General features: G+C 45.0%; 1 protein-coding gene and 1 long non-coding RNA gene across 7 annotated transcripts in view; one reads left to right on the forward strand and one right to left on the reverse strand.

The window, feature by feature from the left end:
• The first annotated feature begins 7,268 nt into the window (after positions 1 to 7,268).
• Positions 7,269 to 21,747, forward strand: part of LOC112545477 (uncharacterized) — a 71,394-nt gene continuing 56,915 nt past the window's right edge. For all 4 annotated transcript variants that reach the window (XR_012906743.1, XR_012906740.1, XR_012906742.1 and 1 more), the window contains exon 1: positions 7,269 to 7,538. This is a non-coding gene — a long non-coding RNA (uncharacterized LOC112545477). The remainder of the gene's footprint in view (positions 7,539 to 21,747) is intronic.
• IRX3 (iroquois homeobox 3) lies at positions 7,991 to 12,753 on the reverse strand. Of its 3 annotated transcripts, none has more exons than XM_075940301.1 (4): positions 12,058 to 12,753; positions 9,983 to 11,018; positions 9,035 to 9,101; positions 7,991 to 8,362 (listed from the first exon to the last, which is right to left on the reverse strand). In XM_075940301.1, exons 1-4 carry the CDS (start codon positions 12,277 to 12,279, stop codon positions 8,308 to 8,310), a joined length of 1,380 nt encoding a protein of 459 aa, XP_075796416.1. In that variant the 5' UTR covers positions 12,280 to 12,753; the 3' UTR covers positions 7,991 to 8,307. The 3 variants fall into 3 exon arrangements, with proteins under 3 accessions (XP_075796416.1, XP_075796419.1, XP_075796417.1); XM_075940304.1 differs by lacking the exon at positions 12,058 to 12,753 and adding an exon at positions 11,657 to 11,777; XM_075940302.1 differs by lacking the exon at positions 9,035 to 9,101.

The raw sequence follows: 21,747 nt of genomic DNA on the forward strand, positions 1-21,747 counted from the left end.
AGCCAGCCCAGCAGCACAATAGAGATGACATTTTTACATCCCAGGACTTGGGCGGGCAGTGGCTGAATACTCTGTCCATAGAGGTGTCAGTAAACAATGAGTAAACTGGGAAAGGGGTGAAAACACAAGTCAAAATCTTTTTATTGGAAACCCCTACACATTCATTGGGCAGTTTTAGCCCTGTATTTGAAAGCACTTCCATTTACTTACTCTTCAGACTCTCCTATTTAACGAACTGTCTGATGATGGCTCCATTTTGATAATTTGAAAGAAATGAATGGGACAGTCTTACTACCTTAAATATATTTATCCAGAAGGGTTAACTGCATTTTGTTTGCAGTTAACAAAATATTATCTCCCTAGTATTTTCTTAGAGGAGTAATATCAGGTTTAAAAAAACCTATATATTATAAAAGCACCAGCCATACCCATGCCACAAATTATATCTTGGATGCTGATAAGTCAAAGAATTTTAAAGTTTAATTTAGTTTTCGCCATTTATGCAGGAGGGTTTTGTGTTTTTTTGTTTGGGTTTTTTTTTTTGTTTTGGCTTGTGTGAAAACAGAGTACCCTGTTTCACTTTTTATTCTAGCCAGTTTTGCTTCCAGTTTCTTGTATATTAGCTTAAGGCTGCACTGCTGTGGGGGTGCAGAACCTGCAGGGAAAAGTTTAAAACCAAAGGGTCACATCTTAGCCACTTTGCTTAGGAAAACAGCCCAGTTGACGTCAGTAGGTATAACATGAAAGCTGACTTTGGTTGAAAACTTGTTTCCATTCAATATTTGTTTTTAGAGGGTTTTTTTAAATTTAATTAAACTATTTCTATTAATGTTAGTTTATTCACTTAATTTATTAAACAAAACCTAAATGTTGAGCTTAAACTGTCTGAAGGTCTCTTTCATTAATTAGAGCCTCACACAAATACAAAATTTGCATCTACGTCCACTCCACCATTTGCACACATGGGCTGTGGCTAGAAAGCAGATATCTGCAGATTTGGAGGGCTTTCTGTACAAAATGTGGATCCGCATCCCTCCCTGATCCACAAGTATGGCTACCTACAGATTTTCAGGGCTCTATTAATACATAATATCGTGTACGTATTTTCCATGCGAGCATACACACACTAACCCTGCTGTCCTACAGCATTTCTTAAATGTATGTTCGTATTAAATTATTGGGAAGGTACTAATCACTTATTAATGAAAGCAAATCAGAGTACAAAGAAGCTTACTGTTTATATCTAATTTAATTTTACGTATATATTTTATACATATAAATTCACTGTTTTGTATGGAGTTGCAGTGGTATGTAAGATTGTTTGTGTAAACATAAGGATTGTACCAATTATTGTGTACTTGTGGTGTGTTTACATTAATAATTATTGAGGAATTCAATACAGTGACCGGGCTCACATATTTTCTACAGAGATAGCCATATTCCTTTTTCATTGTTTTGCTTGAAAATAAATTTAGTGATAAGATGTTAATGTATTAGAACCTTAGTTTCATGCATAGGTAGTAATTTTATTCTAGAGCGGCTCGCTGGCCTACTGACATGCATTTCCACAACTGCTAAAAATAATGAGGAATCCAAGTGACACACCATTATGGCTAGGAGTGCCATCACATCCCTTGACCTAATTGATCATGCCTATACACCTTAGAGTGCTTTGCATAACCAACTTAGACAGCAGGAACATTTTCAGCCAGATTGATTGACATATTTTATTTCGAACATACGCTTAATCATGACCAAGAATGATTCATTTATACCTTTCAAACTTTAGGAGTTGACACAGAAGACAAGTAAGCTGCAGGCTCCAGTGTAAGCAATAGTACAATCATAAGTAGGTTAATAAACTATATTAATATAGTTTTTTTCCCTGATAACTGCTGAGGCTGATGTAATAAATTGGATTAATTAAGTGGTGGTGGAGTTACTTTGTTTTATACAATCTGTGTCAAACTAATTTTTTGCAGGAAAGGTTTTGTCCTAAATCACGCCTCTCCTGAACAGCTGTGTGAATAATTGCATCTAGAATCTCGCAAATGTACTGTATCATACCTTTGATTTTTATAAAGCAGGTGGCCAATGTTTTATAAAGCAGGTGGTTCACAGCAATAGCCAAACTGATTTTCAGGCTTAGAATCTTGGGTATTTAAGGCCTAAAACATCTTCAAATGAATCTCTGAGCTTTCAATGTGACATACCTAAAACAACAAGAACAAACTAAGCTCCTAATAGAATAGATTGTAATAAAAGTGCTGTTTCCAAGTGTGTGTGTGCGTATGTGACTGCTCTCTCTACTAAAAATGTCCTGTAGCACTTTTTAACCATAGTCTCTAGTGTGTCAGCAAAGAGACTCCATCAGAGCATTTAACATTGCTCGGAGCAAAGGAAAAAAGTGGAGTCACTGTTGATTATTGCTCATTAGCCACAAGGACACCTACTTAACACGTGAATAAATGAATGACACCAAGTCATAATGGAAATGGCCTCAACATACCTTTAAGCAAAATGTTGTTTAATATCTTCCATTTGTTGAATAAAGAGGCCTGGTGGACATTCATACTTAGCAAGCAGCCATTGTTGCTTTGTTCCCATTTCAGCATTTAAAGAAAGATTTTGTCTTAATTATATACTACACTTTCAAACACCAGCTTCCTACAGACCCAAATGGCAGCAAATCATCTTCCCCATCCTGCAGATTCCAACCGTTTTGTTAAAAGGTTAACATCCAAATGAATATTTAAAATGTGCCTGGTCCTCTTTATTCTGATTTATATTCAAACCTTATGTCAAATAACAACCTTCGATATCTTTATCGTTTTTCTTAGATAAAATGCAATCTGGGTCTAAGCCTTAATTTTCTTATATCCATTTGTTAACAGGGAAGATAACACTTTCAAAGTACTTGATTAGGGCTCACTTTGATTTGTATCTTGTTTTCGCTTCCAGGGCAGATTGTATTATTGTTTTGTTTCACTCATATTTCTCATCAGTCATAAAAAAGAGTATTTTAAACGTGTGAATATTAGCCATGAAGGTAAACTGCAGTCTGAATTGCATTTTGAAAATTGCCATGCCTGAGCATACGTTGGAAAACATAAATCATCACAGATAAGAGATATATTAATATCCTGAAACCCTATAGGAGCAGTCAAAATGAGACTGTTAGCCTGCAAATCACTGAAGCAATAACTTACTTAATTCAAGACTTATTTTTCTTTTTTAAAGTTTCCCCAATTTATCCAAATAAAACAGCTGCAGATTAAATATTAAAGATGGTAATCATATTATCATATTAGAAACAGTGACATTAATATCGTGATTTACATGATCAAGTATTCTGACAGAATGCATTTTTTTCTACTGGGATAAAATGGGTTGGACTAGCCCAGAAATATAAAAGCAAGGCATAAACCAACATGAAAGGCTTCACTGTTATTTTTTAAGACACATTCTGATTCTATATTGTGTCAAATGTGCTTTGTTCTTTTATAAAATCACCTTTTCCGTCCCACTTTCTATTTGTCTGCAAAATGGTTAAGTAGGCGGAGAGGAAGCAGTGAGCTGAAGGCAATTCACTGGTATTTCTTAGCCCAGAGAAGCTTTCCCCTGTACTATCAAAAGTCGGCGATAGCCACTTCAGTTGCAGTGAATGGCAAGCATTACATGGCTTGCTTAACTCAGAGTTGTTTTCTAACAGAACCGGATAGAAGTTGCTTTGACAACTTGGAAGGATTTCTCCTGCCATCTCTATCCTGTGACACTTCCTCCACCCTAGCCCCATGGAGAAAGGGAGTAAGCAGGAGATGATTACATCAATCAGTGTCAGGCCTGGGCACTGTGATTTATGAATATGCATAATGAGTTCTCACCTTTGAGAAGGACTAGTGAGGAAGATAATTGATTAGACAGAAGAGAGCATCAGACAGAGAGAGAGAGAGAGAGAGAGGCTTTGCTAAGCTGTCTCTAGCAGGCCTGGCTTTGGTTCCAGTAAAGCCGTGACAGCAAATGAAGCAGGTGACCAAACATGAAAGTGGAATTCTGAATGTCTCCCTGAAACATGTACTGCAGAATCTTTGCTCACAAAATGAATGGGAGTCTCCTTCGCCTTAGGGAAGCTTGCAGGATCTGTGGAATCCTTCTAGGCTGCCCACACAGCCCATTCAATAGAAGTCCCACTCTGAGGAGGCCAAATCTCCACTTCTCCAGCAACTCCAAGGAGGAAAGAGGTGGGAGGAAACTGGGTCTGGCGCTCTCTTTCACCAGCCCACCCCTCCCATCTTATGTGTGATTAATCTTTTTCCAGCAAAAAGCTGAGGAAGAGGAGGTGGGAACAAAATACAGCTATCCACACCCACTCACCCACAGATTTTTTCCTCATCTACAAGCCATGCTGCTGGAGTTGCCCAGACAGCAACGGGTGCAAGGAAAAACCCTATTTATTTCCTGAGCAACCGGTGCTGGGAAAACACATTTTTTAAAACAAAGAGGCTCAAATGCACAGATTACAAACTGCTAAATTTCTGGGCCCCTCTCCTTGCCTTTATACGTACCTGAGCCTGCTCCACTGCAGTGATTATTAACACAAACTCAGGAATTGGTGCATGTGCACACAGACGAAATACAAGGTATAGTCACTCCACTGTGCAACAACTATAGTATGTGCCTGGTAATTAGAATACAACCATGTAATCTGTGGAGAAGGGACAAAAAACTTACTGCTGACAAACACCTAGGATTTAAAATGTAGTTTAGCGGCCTACTGCAACCAAAGCCTATAAATAATACATTCCTATCACTATGACCTCAAAATGTCAATACTGCACACCCCTGCACATTTGCATATCTTGCACTGTCTAAACTTGAAGCATGTCAGCTATGTGCTTGTTTGTACTTTAACTTTCATTTTAACTCTTGCCTCTTAGCACCCAGCACCCTTTTTCCCATATGGCCTGTCCCCTAAATAAGAAAGGTCACAGCCATTTAATCACCACTTCCAAAATTCTGCCACTTCCAGTGTAGGTAAAAAAAAAAAAAAAAAAAAAAAAAAGTATATCGAAAGGGAAAGTAAGAAAGAGACTCTGAAGCTGGCATGAATTCTCCTGCTGCTTATACAGCCCAAGTTGTTAATCTCAATAGTTTGTTAACTCCAGTATGACGTGTCATTTTCAACACAGCCCTGCTTGACCTCATTACAGACTTTACTTTAGCTTTTAACATTCAATAATTGCTCATATGTAATTTTGGAAGCTAACAGGGGGAAGAAAAGGAAAAAAGGCCTGGGCTGGTTTTAATTTGATTGTAGTGATTTCAGTAAGTCTAAAGTAAAGGGGTCAGCCTCTAGAATGTGTCTGCTTTAATTTTCTTAATGAGAAAAGACAAATGCAGGAGGAAGTCCTCCCCCTCTGAAGCCCTGGCCCCTTTCAGGTTGCAGACTCGATTTTCCCAGCACTCTCAAGTTGGCAGGTAGAATTGAAGTGACTCTAAGCGTTTTGACCTCTTACAGATCTGACCAATTTTCAGCACTTTGCCAAGGAAATGAAACTAAAAGTTGTCGACGCTGCAGCTAGCCATCAGCTTAAAATGTAATTTGCAAAGTTGTAGTTATTTTAATTAAAACCAAACTGGGGAGGCTCTCGATAGCTCCCTGCCTTTGGAGAGTGTGTTTTAGATTAGGCATAACAAAATCCCAGTTTTAGATGGGTGAACCCCACCCTTCCACTGTCCAAGTTTTGCAACCCCCTCCCCAATCAAAGTAACAGGTTCATTAGAAAATTGTTTGCTCTAAATTCTCCTGCATAGAGCTGCAGCTCCTTTTTGCGGTCGGCTTTTCAAACCCGAATATTGTTGTTTGGTTGAGAACCCAGGGCCTGATCTAAGACCCACTAAAATCAGTTTAAAAAGTGTTGCATATTATATATAAATAGCTATATTATTCATATGAGATTAATTCATTCCATCAATAACTTATATACATAGTGATCCAGAAGTTTAAGCACTCCTGCAGCATGGTACTTTCACAACAAATTTTAACCATACCAAATATCATTATTTTACTACCATAAGAAGATGAACCGTTGTAAAAAAGTAGCAGGGACCATCTGCATTCCTGAAATATCCACTCCTAGCCACGTGTGCTAAAAAGAGGAGCCCACCAAAAGTGCACAAAAAACAAGGTCAAATCAAATCTACAAAGAAGACCCTTTTGTTGTTGTTTTGCTGCCATTGAACTTGCTCTGTAGATAGTTTCCTATGTGAGCAGTTAAATAGGAGGGAAAAGAATGCAACACTCTTCTCTAATCTGACTTCTATGCCTTTGAGGCTCTTGAAAGTTTTCTTTAAATCAGTTCCTCCCTTATTCCATTATTCAGCTTCCATTTTTGGGGGGGGGGGGGGGAGGGAGGGGGAGGAAGCAATTGCCAACACTGAGTAATAAGGTCCCTGGGAAGGGGGGTGATGTACTAGATCTTATTTTGGCTGCTCCCACATAACGAGATGGCTACTGCTCACCAAGGGCACGTCTACACTGCAGGGCAGAAGTCGAATTAAGCTACGCAACTTCAGCTACGTCAATTGCGCACCTGAAGTCGAAATAGCGTAACCAGCTTTTGGCGCTGTCTACACAGCAGGAAGTCAAAGGCAGAACACTTCTGCTTTGACTTCCCTTACTCCTTGTGAAATGAGGATTGCAGGAGTTGGAGTAAGAAGTCCTCCACCTTGACATTATTTTGAACTAACGGCTTGCTGCGTAGACGTGCATTTTGTTATTTCAAAATAACATCAGTTATTCCACAATAATGCTGCAAAGTAGACAAACCCCCAGTGAAAGGCCCCCAAACTTACTCCTCCGTAACGGATTCTAAGAACACACTAATACTTTCCCCAAGAGGATTTTTAAATATTGTCCTTCTCCCCACCACAAAAGATATCGCTGTAAGTTGGTTTTAGAGGCCAGAACAATTCTAATTCTTACATAAACAAACAAGCAACACCCCTTTACAAGAAAAGCTGTGACAACAAGACAAAGGAAATATTTTAAGAAAATAGTTGCCAGTGGGTGTTGGGATGGGAAGAGGGAGAGGGAATTGTATAGGTGGGCTTTTCAAAAGTGCCTGCAGGACAGAACGGGTGTTTTCCTCCTGTAGAGGGCGCTCCAGTTCCAGATTTCACCAATTCCCTGGGTTCATTACAACCAAGACACCCCTTCCCCCATCACTTTCTGGGAAAGGTCTTTATAAATAGAAATGGTGGCCTAATAAATATAATCTAATCTTATAAAAGGGCGATCCAGCCTGCACCAGCCCTGCGTTCGTTCCCTCCCAGGTCCCAGCACAACTTCCACTCCAGACCTTGCTCTCAGGGTGAAACCCCTTTTCCAGCCTCTGAGACATGCCTGCCTCTAGCTTGCCTCCTGCAGTCCCCGCACCCTGCTCCCCCTCCACGGGCTGTAGCCACGAGAATGCGCCCAGGAAAGGCTCGCCTGCCGTCGGAGCTGTCCCGGGAGTGAGCTGCAGTCACGCACAAAGGTTTGCTTTTTGATTCTGTATCCAAATAGCAGCCGAGGCTCCCATTTCGGTTGGAGGGTCCCCGCCGCTCTTACTCCTAAATCTGACCCACGATGAAAACGCTGCCACGGAAAGAAATTCTGTGCTTGTTCCCAGCAGTGAACTTTAGAACCGCCAGCGGCTCCCCAACCACAGACCGGAGAACTAAACACCTCTCCGAAACCCTTCCTGGCTGTCCCCGCTTTCACGTGGCTTCCCTAGCATCCCCCCCCCCCCCCATCCTGTATTTCACGACTCGATCCTATGCCCACAAACTCCTTCCGCCTGCCAGAGAAGTTGTGAGCGGGCAAGAAATATAAAATAGGAAGAAACTGACCTAGCTTAAATTTTCCAAACCATCTTTTCATGCTTAAAAACCTGCGGGGGGGGGGGGGGGGGGAGAGTAACTTCAGTGGTGGCGGAAGAGAATGTAGTCAAAGTGGCAACAGTTTATTTATTAGCCAAAATATATACTTTCTTGTACAATTTGGTTCACACATATGTACATTTTTACTGTATATACAAAAAAAATCGAGACACCTAATTCTCACTGGACTTCCAAAAAAACCTCACGAACTCAGCTAATCCGGATGATAGTACAGAAGCGGTTTCTTTTCTTTCTCTCCTTTTTAAAAATTTAATGTACGGACATGCTTACAAGTTGTAACTATACAGAGTTTTTTGTTGTTGTTTTTGTTTTTACACAATCATTACAATAATAATAATTATAATAATAATAATAAAAAATTAACTATGATGATGACAACGCTGATAGAACCATAGCTGCATCAAGTTGGTTCTGGGGCCTGGAAAAAAATGACACAGAAGAAATATTTAATAGGATTTCTTTTCAGGTTTAGTTGGCACAGTGACTTTTAACTTTCGATTGCATTTGTTGTTTTTAATAAAAATATTTCAATATCAATATTAAAAAGTCTAGAAATTATTTTTCCCCATTCTAATTAGCTGTGATCTATGACGGGCCCAATCCTTTTTTCCTCAGCAAAAGTGTCATTGACTTCAGTGGGAGTTATGCTTGAATGAGGCTAGGCAGGATCAGACAAAAGTTTCTTGTATCCCACCAACCTTGCAATATTTTTGCTGTTCATTGATTTCCACCTTCTTTTTAAAATCGAGGCCTGATTTTTACCTGCACTATTTAAGGGATAAGACTATGATCATTCTTCCTGCCGCGTTGCCTATTTATTCTAGCACAAAACAAAAATAGTAAGCCCAGAAATCAAGAAAATACCTATTGCAGCTTTGCATTGCGTAAGGAATCGTTAAACTGCTGAACTGCAAAGTCAATAATATTTATATATTAAAAATGATCGTAAAACCCCACAAGCCACTCCGGGGAAGAAAAAGCTGCTTCGTTATGACTAGATACTGTAAAAGGAACTAAAGTAGCAGAGAAAATAATCTAACCATTTACAACTCTCTCTACATATATATCCATAGGAGACTGAATCTCTTACCGCCTCTGAACTGGCTGGAAAGCTGTCTTTATTAACTTTTTCTCTACTTCCAAGGCACTAGATCGATCTAAAAACAGAAGAAAAAAATGTTCCTTTTTAAACCCCCTTTCTTTCTCCCTCCAGCCCCGATTCACGCCACTGGGGCTACATTGTTGCTTAGCAAGTTTCAAACAGGGGAACCGATTGGTTTTCTGTAGAAGTGACTGTAAAAGGACAATAAGTACCGAAGTAAGTTTCCTCGGTCTTCCCCATAAAAGATTCCAGCGATGACCACTTTAGCAGCAACAACAACAAAAATCTCCGTTGGTGGAAAGTAATCATGTTTTTTGCACACTATTGCAAAATAAAGAACGTCCCCGCGTTACATTAAAAAGGTACTAGCGCAGCCTATTTATTCTCTTCCACGTGAAGCACAGTGCAAGTGACTATAATGTGACAACTACACAATTCAGACTTTGCAGGTGACTGCATAGCACCACAATAACTGTTGACTGTAACGTAGGCGGTGTTAAAATATAAACACACACAAGCCACAGCAGCGAGAACTCGCCCTGAAACATAACTGGACCCACTGGCCGAGCTAGAAGCATTTGATCATTAAAAACAATCCAGACATTGTGTATTACCCAATTATTTTTCCACCCAGTTATCCCCGCCCCTTTTCTTGGGCGACTAGTAATTTGGAATAGTTGGGATTTTAAACGTGGGCTCTTCCCGGTTTTTTTAAATAGCCCTTTCACCGTGTCTGGGTTACCGGGTCTCTCCGGGGCTCTAGTTAGCTGCTCCGACGTGAGTCAAAGGGATCAAAATCTAAGCACTTCAGCCCGACAGAAAGTGCCTGCGGGGAGGCCAGCCAGCCAGAGGGGAGTCTCTCTGCCCTAGGGGGTGGCATTGCCAGCTCTGTCCCCCCCCAACTCTCCCCATACGCGGCCCCCCTTTAGCCATTACCTGTTCCAGCTGGTTCCGTGCTCTGCGCCTGGTCTGCGGGTCTGGAGAAGGCAGCGATGGCTGCAGCCCCGGAGGCTGCGCCGGGGGAGGCCCCGAGTCCCAGGAGGTGGGGAGTGTTCAGTAAGGTGAGCGGGTGCGGGTGGTGGGCGGCCGAGAACGCCCGGCTGGTCCAGTTGGGAAACTTGCCCAGCGGACAGGAGGAGACGAGTCTGTGAGGCGGAGCCAGCGGCAGGCTCTGGGGGGCCGCGGCTGGGGGGGAGCAGCCGCTGCCGCCCCCGGGGGATTTGCGGGGGTTGTCCGGGCTGGTGGCAGTCTCAGCCAGGGACCAGATCTTGGGCTTCTGCCCGGTGCTGGCCAAGCCGCCCTCTGTCGGGGGCGAGGCCGGGGCGGGCGAGGCGAGGCGGGGCTGTTGCAGGGGCATCTTGAGGGGCTCCAGCCCCGGGGGGGCCCCGGCGGGCAGGTCGCCCGGGCGGCGGTGGCGCTCCCCCTCCATGGCCTTGAGGAAGCGCTCCTCGGAGCCGGGCAAGTCCTCGAAGCCCTCGGAGCCCTCAGAGTCCGTCTTGGAGTCGGAGTGCAGCAGGTCGGCGTCCTCCAGCAGCTGGCCCTTGGGGCTCTCCATGTGCTCCGTGTCGATGTTCTCTAGGTCGATCTCCTCCTCGTCCTCCCGCTTGTCCTCTTCCCCCTCGTGGTCGCTCCCGTAGGAGTTACCCTCCTCGTCCGTCCGGCTGCGGGGCGCCCAGGTCATTTTATTCTCCTTCTTGAGCCGCCGCCGGGCGTTGGCGAACCAGGTGGAGACCTGGGTGAGGGTCATTTTGGTGATGATGGCCAGCATGATCTTCTCGCCCTTGGTGGGGTAGGGGTTCTTGCGGTGCTCGTTCAGCCAGGCCTTCAGCGTGCTGGTGCTCTCCCGCGTGGCGTTCTTGGGCCGCGACGGGTCCCCGAACTGGTACTGCCCATAGGGGTAGAAAGCGGGGTGGTGGTGCGGGAAGGCCGGGTGCTGGACGCCGGGGCTCTCCTTCAGCTCGTACTGGGCACCCTACAGCCAGCGGGGAGAAGGGGAGAGGAAGGGGGTCAGCAGGGGCGGCACACCCCGTAGCAGGGCTGGCTTTCCCCTCCCCCAGGTGTCCCGGGCAAGGGGCTGTCGGGTAGGGTGGCTGCCGGCCGGCGTGCGGGGAGTCTCCCCCGCCCAGGAGAACGCCAGCCAGGGCTGGGGGGGGGGGGGGGCTGCGGAGTTTTAAACCAGGAGTGAAAGTGGCAGGGGTCGGGCATCTCTGTCCCGGGGCGTCCCGGCAGCCCGGCCGGCCCCTGGGCCTGGGCAGCCCCCAGTCGGGGGTGATACCCCATCGCCACCCCCCTTTGCAACTTTGCAAACGCTCGGCTCCAAATGGGCGCGCGTGCACGCACACACCCTCGTGCACACACACTGTAACAACAGCCGCCAGCCAGCCAGCGGCCGGGGCAGCAGCCCCGTAGTGTGACGTGCTGTTTATAAAACACTTCGAAAGCCTTTCGCCGACCCCTCGGAGCACAAGACGAGCCTGTCAATCAAAGCCTCTGCCGGCAGAAACGCCACCAGGCCCGGCTCCCGGTGCGCGGCTCGGTCGGACTGTCACCGCCAGCCACTCTGCCTCGGCCACGCCGGGAGAAACCAGCTCCCACTGGTGTGTGTCTCACCGCCTCCGCCTGCCCCGCTTTGCCCGGCCGCACAGCGCAGAGCATTGTCCCGCTGACCCACAAACGTGCCCTTCCTTCTGCGCTCGGGTCCGGGATCCAGAGAAACAGAAAGCAACTAACCCCCCCCCCCCAACAACCCCCCCAAATCCCCAACCCTTCCCCCCTCCCCGCCCTCTGACGGACGGGCTGGGATCCGGGCGAGGATGCTGGGGGCTCTCTAAGGCGATCCGAAGCCAGGCAAGTCCTCGGGAAGAGCCGGTCCCGTTCCGCGCTCCTGCGAGCGCCAATCGCCCCTCCGCGCAGGCCGGAGCCGGATGGTTTCGCACACGCACACAAGCCCCCTAAAGGCAGGAGGGGAGAGGGGGCCGCGGGTGGAGGATGCGGGTCGGCGCGGCTCTTACCAGCTGCGGGAAGATGGGAAGCTCGGCGGTGTAAGGCAGGAAAGCGCCGTATCCTTGAGCCGCCGCGGCTGCTGCGTAAGGCGCCCCGTACATGGAGGATAACACATTAGAGAGCGTGCCGGACGGGGTGAGCTCTGTCCCGCTTCGAGAGCTGCCGCTCCCCTGGCGATCCGAGGGGTAGATCGGCCTGATATACTGGTAGCCCAGCTGGGGGAAAGACATGGTGGGCAGAGGGGGTTGGGGAGGGGGGGAAAGGAGGAGGGGGGAGAAAGAAGGAGAGCGAGAGAAAGGAGAGAAAGTAGAAGGGCTGGTAGGAGAGGAGGGAGCTGGCTCGCTCGCCCTTTCAGGCTGTCTGCACTTTTCAGTGCCTCCCGCAAACTCTTGCAGACATGGGTGGGGAGGGGAGGGGGAGAGAGGGGTGTTCGGGAGGCCGTGGGTTTCCTCCTCTCTCCGGCCGCTGCTGTACACGATCCGATCGCTTCTTTCTTCTCTCACTTTTCCTATTGATCTGAGTGGACTCAGGTCAGGTCCTAACAGATTGCCTGAGATTATTGGGACTCTGGGCTCTGATTGACATTTCTAGTCTCTCGCAAGCCCCTCCTATTTCTTTTAAGTCTCTCTCTCTCTCTCTCTCCCTCTCCTGCCCAGAGCTCTCTCCCTGGGTTTGTCACTAGCTTTTTTTCCCTCCCTTCTCTAAATCTGTTTACTGACGTCGCGATCTTTTATTTGAGTTGCTTTCAAATCTCGTTTTAGCAATCGCCAATCAGTACTGTGTTTTACAAAGGTTTAAACCCTGCCCTACGGTTTTAGAGTATATATTGTATGCATATGTATAATATAGATCTATACAATTTTCCATAGCCCTCGTTTCCCCCTCCCTGAAATAAAAGAAATAGGAAGCTAGAGATTAGCAACTGTAAATTGGAAAACTGCACGCAAGAAAGACAGGAGGGGAAAAGTTACGTGACGTATTAAAATAAAGCCTTATTCCTGTAGAATTTTACGTTTACAATCTTATCTGGTGTAGGTCCATTTTTGTTTTCTGTATTAATATATTCCCTCCCCTTACTCCACCCCTTTCCCTCCCCCCCGCTCTAGCATGGGTTACATCTCCTAATATAGCTTTAAAGTCTATTTGATTTTTTTAATTTGCATTTCCAGAGCTAGTTTGAAATTTCCTAATATACTGAATCTGTAAGGAGTTCTCTGCATTTTGTCTAGCCTAACAGTGGGAAGATACAGTGAGAAAGCTAAGTTAATTTTCTTCCTAATAAGAGACTTCAAAGAGTTGTAGGGTCACAATTTTACATCAAAGGCAGAAAAGAAGACAAATTAAAATCCTAACAAAGAAGAGACGGGAGCAGCCCTCTGGGCCATTAGTAAATAAGTGGTGTGAAAAAAGGGACAATGACAGGCACTGGAATTAAACTCATTAACACCTTTTTGTCTTGGTGCGAAATCTCTAATTAGGAAATTTATGATCATTTTACTTATTCCCTCTGTTCTGAATCACTACAAGTTCAGCCTTACCTGGTACATAGAACAATTGCAAGGGGGGCCCAATGGCATCATGTTATAAGGAGGTACTGGGAGCAAGCTAAACTATGTTCCTAGTCAACCTTATTTTTTATCATCAACACATTTTTTAGACTTTTTTTTCTGAAACCAGCGTGTGGGTTGTACTTTGTAGCGTTTTAAGAGAAGTGAAAATCCACTTAAACAAACGTGGATGTCTTGAAAGAAAAGGTATAACCTGACTTGTTATCGTTGTGTTGTAGGACTCGAGTAAATGAAACATCAAAAGTTTTTGCAACCTGTAGAGTTAAAAACTTTGTTGGGGGAAAAGTTCTGAATTTACCACTGTTGCTGTTTTAATTAAATTAATTAAAAACAAAGCTCTGAAGGTTTTTCTCTAGCGTTTATATTTGTTATGCTGAAGAGTCATTGAATCATATCCTCCCCTCCCCCTGTTTTTGAATACTCTGTGGATTTATTGTCATTAAATATGATTTAGCTACAGGATAATAACTGTACTCGCAGTATGGCTTTTTACCACTACATTTCTTTAAAAAAATGAAATTCATGTCAGATTATACAGTTAAAGGAATCGACCTTCATAGCTTGCTATAATAAAACTATATCATCTTGTAATAAATACGGATTATGGCAAAGCAAGACCCAGAATTAAAATTCCCTGAATCAATATATGAAAATCTGTAGAAAACATCTCTAATCGTATTAAGTTCATCTTTATAGCATTCCCTATCTGCTAATCTAGTGCAAAACCGACTCTGGGTTGGAGGAATTTATTTTCTCCTGCTCAACTCTATTCTTGTAATAGGTTTTTATAATATCATGTAATGGATATAACAATATTAAATGTAGCTGTATGCGTTTCTTTTTAATTCAAAGGGAAGTAGTGAGTGAAGCCTGTGTCCTTATTTCTTTTAATTCTCTGTACAACTGCTAGGTTTAACCGCTGCGTTTCTGAGAAGGTTTGGAAATAGTTTGCAAGCAGAACATAACTTTTAGGAACGTGTTTTATAGGAGGAAAAGGTAAAAGTGTCTGAGAAATGAATTATTTGATCAGTTCTCAGAAGGTAGTCCTCATAATTCTAGATAGGATTATACATTCATATTACATTTTGTAACCACATTCACACATGATATATTTACATACACACATCCCAGACCTAACACGTCAGACAAGTATTTTTATTGTGGCTTCGCGTTTGACATCACTGCTGCTCATTTCTTGAGTTTATGAAGCTGGCAAGATTATTTTATTATGTCATCCTACCATCTTGTGTCATCAAGATAGATTTTTAATCAACAATACAATCAATATAAGTTCATCCCTAACGGGAAAGTACACGTGTTCGACATGGATTGTTGTACTGATTCTAATTCATGACTGACATTAGTGAAAGAAGAAGCTGAGTGTAGTATACAGAAGCAATCTACGTTCTTTGACTCTTCTTTAAAGTGCAGAATAAAACCAAAACCGGGGTTGATTGGGGGAGGGGAGGAAAGGGGAAGAAACCGTCGCTACCCAGGTGAAATCAAAATGTAGAAATACACCCTACTTTGAAACAGCACAGAGAAAAGAAGTGAGATTGAAGATACGCGAGGGCAAATACAAGATCTGACAGGAAATATGGGAGGCGAGAAATTTATGGGGGGCGAGTGAATTCAGGTCAGGATGAGGATGAATGATGGTTTCTTAATGGGAAAGAAACGGGCAGGGAATGCAGCCCCACCAAATGGACTGCAGGAGAAATCGGCGAAGATCTGACTGTAAAGCCGAGAGGTTCAAAAGCAAACCCGAAAAGCAACAACCAGGCGCAGGGGAGAGAAAAGACTCCAGCCGAACTATGGCAGGGTAATGTTCAAAGCGATCCCCACGGCCAGAAAGACACAAGGCACAGCGAAGATAAAAACACCAGCATGTGACAGCACCGCGCCGTCTAGGGAGAGGGCTGTGGATGGGGCAGGACGGAGCTGAGAACTTGCCAAACGTGGAGTGATTAAAACGGCAGCAGTGCCTTCAAGTCGGGGAGTGCACGAGAGTGGGAGGAAGAAGAGAGCAAGGCTGCAAAGGCAGGGTGGAAGAGAGACGAAATAATAGAAGGCAGACAGCTGCCCAGCGGAGACGTGGGACTCATTTTCTTAGACAACAGCCAGGGGAAATAAAGTGGCTAGCAGCGAATGTGCCTGCCCCGACGGAGAAGCAACCTACTGAGGGACAAGCCAATAGTGTCTGCGCTCCCTCGGGTCGCCCGGCTTGTCTCTGGAGAGAGTAGCCGCTGTGCACCGCTCCTGCTCCGGACAGACACGTGTCTTCTGGCCGGGATCTGTCAAAGCTGGGCGCGCTCCTTCTGATTTATTACCCCCAACATCCATACTCGACTCCCCTCGCCCCGTCTCACTCACACGGTCACTGAGCTCAAACCAACCCTCCTCGCACGGCAGCAGAGTCTCCTTGGCTCCAGCCTCGGAGGCAGAACGAAGCCGGGACTCTGCATTAAGGAAAATGCTGCCGGGGACCAAGCAGCGTGCACTGGGTTTGCGTTCATTCGCACCGATGCCGCGACTCCGGCTTCTCCCCGTGCAAACGGAGCCTTCGTCCTTTTGTGGGCGCACGAAGCAACCCCTCAGCCAGGACCCCCGCCATGAGCAGGAAACATCCCTGCCCCGAAGTTATTTAATATCTATATGCCTGGCTCCAAAGCTCCTGTCCCACCCTCCTCGGGCTTGCTCGCCCTGACATCTCGCACCACTCACATTCTGCTGCGCCCAGACACCTCAGCCCACAGACTATATACACTGGACACGGTGGCATGTTTTAATCTCGGTTTCCTTGCAGTGTGTCCTTCGCTCCCTCTATAAACACCCCTCGTTCTAGCTACGGAACAGGGAAAGTGGGGCCCAGATACTCAGGCGCGACTTCGAATTCACCATGGGTGTCACTTGTTGGAAGTAGTTGAAACGCTGTCGCTGAAGCTGTGAGTTTAAGTAGGCACTTACCTGCCCTTGTGAAGTCCAATTTCCGGGACGATTATGATAACTGCTTGATTAGGAACTGTGGATTGCCAGAGCATGGGCAATTTTCACAATCAACATATGGGGAAAACCAAAGGGCTGAACCCCCCCGAACAAACAGCCAATATACAAGACCTAGGAGTGGGGGAGGCAGGGTACAAACAAACAAGTGAAATCAGGGAAAGGGTTGCAGTTAAAAAGGAGTTAAAAATAGAAGGAAAGATCAAAGAGCTGAGCAAAAGACTCTTCAAATTACACGTTTGAAGCTTTTCCATAATTCCAAGGCGACAGATAGATAACAAGCTGCACATTCCTTATCGCATATGGAATCAATCTTAAAGGAGTCTCTTGATCAAAATCTGTTAATTGCAGTGACATATGATTTGGAAAGAAAACACAATTAATGACCCTTCCTGTTAAGGCTTTGGGGAGAGGCCACTGACAATTCGCGTTTTACAACCGACACCAACTTTTTTTTATTTGTAAACTATTAGAAGGAGACGTTCATAAAACCTCTGCGTTTGTTTTGTCTCCTCTTATCTAAGGTTTCTTTACAAAGGGGAGGGGGCCTGAATGTGTGTGTTTCCTTAAGGGGTTTGGGAGCTAAAATGATTTAGTGCCTTGTCTGTAAATCTAATGATCTACGGTGAGAAAAAATACTTCGTCTTTTATTATTAACATTTGTGGGGAGCGTTACCAGGAAACAGCAGAACCCTTTTCAAATTGTAAATATATGTATCCATCTTAAAACCAGTGGTATACAGATTTTTTTTCCTAAAGCGAAATAAAGAAAATCTGCCAAATAACATTCTAGCGCCCTCTGTCCATGGCAGCTGCTGGGCCGTCTCCAGCCCTGCTTATTCAAAGATATTTAATAATTGTCATAGACAAGAGACCGCGTTCTATTTTCATATCTCTGCCGCACCCTCTGTAGTTAAAAAACCTCACCGGGGCGTGTATTTCAACCCGATCTGTGCGCCATACGTTTGATAATGTGAGCCAAGGAAGGAGCAACATTTTTAAAAGCTTTATTCTGTCATTAAAAGGTAATGGCCTTGTTTTAGAGGGGGAAAAGGCAGGGAGAGAGAGGTTCATTTGAAGGTTATAAAGCATACACTTTAATAGGATCGAAGTGAAATTAGTTAATAAGAAAATGCTGGCCAGAAGCTCTCTGGGCTTTTAAGTGCTCTCTCGGCCATTTAAGGAAATTGAATAAAACCAGACTCAGTTACCTGTAGACCTAAGTGTTATCTCCAGCTCTCCACGGGCAAGAGTAGAAGACTGGTGTCTCTCAAAAGTTCTGTTGGGAAGTTCCCTTTTCTGTAAGGATTAGTGTTTTTTTTAAAACATATCAGGCTATACTATTTATCACAAGGGGTTAAGCAAAGGTAAGAGACTATTAGCAGATGCTGTAGACTTCCAAGCAGTTCTGAAAAACAAGTCAATACCTCTCTAGAAAAGCTGGACTCTCGGCATTATTTTTTTTTCTGTTTCATTTCTAGGATCTTTCCCACCATGGTGATTCTTTGCTGATTTGTATTCGGAATGTCGCCAGTAGGTCACTGTATTGTTACCTAACTTCCTATCAGTTGCCTTTCTCTCTCTCTCTCTCTCTGTTTAAACTTTATAGATTTTGAGGTGTTAATAAAACCTTTCCCTTGGTAAATGGCTCATTAAAAACCCAACCGAATTCTGGAAAGACTTCACAAAAACAATGTTCAAGAATGAGAGAGCGAAAGAAGACTTTTGTCCAAAAATGTATAATTACTGCGAATCTTAGGAAACATTAATCTTTAGAGGAATTCGTGATTCATATCTGTGATTTGACCATATAGGTGATTTATAATTTGTTAGTGCATTTCACTAATTCTATAGATGTTTATATACCCTGAGAGAGTTTTCATATTCCATGGAAACGAGTGGCTTTTGTGTTAATTTAGCTATTCTCCTTTGCCCATAAACTCAGGGAGCTGAGTGGGATGGCGATAAGACCTTTCAAAGCTGAAGTCAAAGATTTACCCATCATACTTTATATCAGCCTCCCAGCTGTTCGCAGAAAGACCTATTTTGGACCAGTTCTGCACATTCCATGTGCTCTGTGTTCTTGTCCTGTTCCTACCTACACCCAGACCTTCTCTAGGGCAGACGCCCCCTGGCTTGCCCAGCGGCTCCCTGGCTTTAAAACGAGACTGCAGGAAGTTGAGTGCAACGGTTGATGAGGAAAGATCTAAGGCTGCAAGTGTCTCTTTAGTCTTATACGTGCCCCATCCCTGCTCCTTTGTAAATATTAGCTGAACTGGGGTCCGTGGGTTTTATTAGGGACTTTACCCCTGATTATTCCCCCACTTGCCGCACGCTGCTATTTACCCTTGCTTGTCCTTAATGAAATCTCTGATACTTGCTCTGAGCCTGAAATGGGCATGGGGGGCCCTTTCTTTCCTCCTCCCCCCTTGCCTCTAGACAAATGCCACAGGGACGCATTAACTGATCAATGTAAACACAGCCTGCTAGGGCCAGCTCCTGGGCTCCAAACTCAGCCAGCCAGTCATGTCTACCCCGCCCCCATTAGATGAGCTGAAGTTAAGGCACAATTCGAAGGCGGCACACTCGGGGCGGGGTATGCGGCGCTCCCCCAAACTGTGGAAGAACCTGCTGTTCAGCGTCGCCCTATAGGGCTACCGCATCTAACCCCTGCCAGGTTGGAGAGAGCTTGCATTAGCCAGCCGTACTCCTCGTAAACACGCTCCCGCATTCCCCCTCTCGCTACCCCCTCCCCGCGCCGCTTCTTTTTAAAGCTGCCCTGCCCCCAAAGGGATTTGATGATGCGCCGTCTGCAAATGCACTAACATCCCGTCCCCTGACCCCCAGCCATCCTTTCTACAAGGATCAAATGTTTCTGGCACCAGCTAACATATTTGCTTGGTGACTTTGCACGGAGACGGGCATTTGGACGCTAACAGATCCACACGGTCAATCTGTATAAAATAAAACCTAATCCTCCCTTGCCTGCGGTTCCAGAGATACCCCAGAGTATCTCCTGACCTTTTGGCAGCTTGAAATTTCCTTGTCCTGCACTCGTGCGGGAGACACACTCTTATTCAAATAATATTATATTTGTTCTAACAGGCCCAAAGATCTTCCAGCCCTCATGCACCTGGAATGATAGTTGGATGCAGAAACAATTTTTCCATTAGCTGGAAGGTAACATTTACAGACAGCAACACGCAAGACCATAGAGGTTTTCCTTTCTCTGAGAGGGGGTGGGATATTTTTGATCACGGTCTCATTCGGATTTAAATCCCAGCCATTGTGCATGCAAATATTCTATCTCAGCTTGTAGAGTGGGGTTGCTATTGCATAACTGCTTGATTTGCTCTTCATTCCATAGATGCTGCCTTATATCAGTAACAAACAAGCATTGATTTTATGGTAAAGTCACTTTGGGATGGGAATGAGTAACTCCAGGCAGTGCTATCACTGTATTACATGGAAATGGCCCAGGTAACAAGATGAACATTGATTCAGCATTATGTTTGATCAATAATGAAATAAGTAACTTCAGGGCCAAATTAAAATGCAAGCTGGCTTGACGCTGCCAGCTTCTGGGCTAAGTGACAAGGCTAATTCAGCAGGGAAATGGCAATATTTGCATTAGAGGCTGCATCTGTTGTTTGGTGGAAGTGGCTGGATCGGCAATAATGCTGTAGAAAACAATTGCATGGAACGCGTTTGGAACGAACGCCTGTTTGTACAGAAAGCGCATTAACATGCTACAAACTGTGGCTTTTGTGTCTGGAAATCGTGCAGCCATTTCCCCCGCATCGAGGGCGGTCTCACATAGTGTCGGTACCCAGACATTAAGGGGACACTATGTATGACATTTCACGCTGGCTTTTGGCAATTACTTAGGTGAACAGCAATAACAAACTTTGCAAGACACTCTTAACAGAAGATCATGGTTCTGTTCTCAACTTCACACGAGGGTGTTAATCCATTATGCCTTTAAAAGGTATGATACAAAGGGTTCCATCCCCTTCATTTCTCTCCTCCCTCGCCCAAAATGCTACTAGGGGGAAAGATAGCCATTTTCAAAGGGTACACCCAAAGGGAAGTGATTTAGGCGACCAGTGGTAGCATGGCCAACGCTCTCCGTATTGGTGGCCTTTGCTCCAGTTTATCTGCTGTTTTCTCCATGGGTAGTTTTTACAGCTCTGCCATCATTATTGAGACCGTGACACACATTGATTTCCAATAGAGATCCTCGCCTTTAGCCAGAGAGCACAGACGCTGGGGCATGGACCGGGTTACCAAGTGCAAAGCCTCTGCTAGGAAGAGAGAAGGAGGAGCACACTCGTTGCCTAGACTAGACGCTTCGCAGTATGGGTAACTGCAAAGTCCTCTAGTCACAAAGGCATTCGGCTAGCGGGGTGGGAAAGTGGCTGCCTCTGCGCCTTAACAACGTAGAGATATGATCAGTTAGCAAGCAATGAGCACAGAGGAAATGTTTAGCCAGCCTGAACTGTAGATTTGTGGAGGGAGGAGTTAGGGAGACAAGAAAGGACTGCTTGGAGGACACCTTGACCTGTCTAGAACATAGATGGGAAACCAACGCCCACCATCATTTTTACTTCTCTCCCACCCATCCCAAACATACCTGTATGCGCCAGGGCAGTTGAAAACAAGCAGCACACACTGATTGCAAACCAGGGAAATACACTGAAGTATTTGATTGCTGGGGCTCTGAGGAGTTTCAATAGTAGCATTTGATTCGGCGTAGACCGTTGAACAACAAGAAAGTGGATGTGCCAAAAAAATTCTCTTCTAACGGGTCTATTTCCTCAAACTCCCGAGACATATTCCTTGGAAGGAGCAGGAGAAGACTAAAGCCACACACTTGCCTGACTTCACCTTTACGAATCCGAATGGGGGGGGGGGGGGCGGAATGGCAGAGTTCTTCCTTCAACAGGTTTCTCTCTTTCTCGTGTGAAACTACACTGGCATCACTAGGGAAGGTCCCTTTCTGGACGTTGGTCTCACGAAAAAGCCCTTTCTCCACCGTCTCTCTCAAAGGCGAATTTGTGATCAGGGCAGCAGAAACCTGTCCCCTCGAAGAGACTTCCCTGGGGTTACAGGGGCCAGGAGAAGAAC

The sequence above is a fragment of the Pelodiscus sinensis genome, chromosome 12 (genome assembly GCF_049634645.1).
Source record: "Pelodiscus sinensis isolate JC-2024 chromosome 12, ASM4963464v1, whole genome shotgun sequence".
Lineage (NCBI taxonomy): Eukaryota > Metazoa > Chordata > Testudines > Trionychidae > Pelodiscus > Pelodiscus sinensis.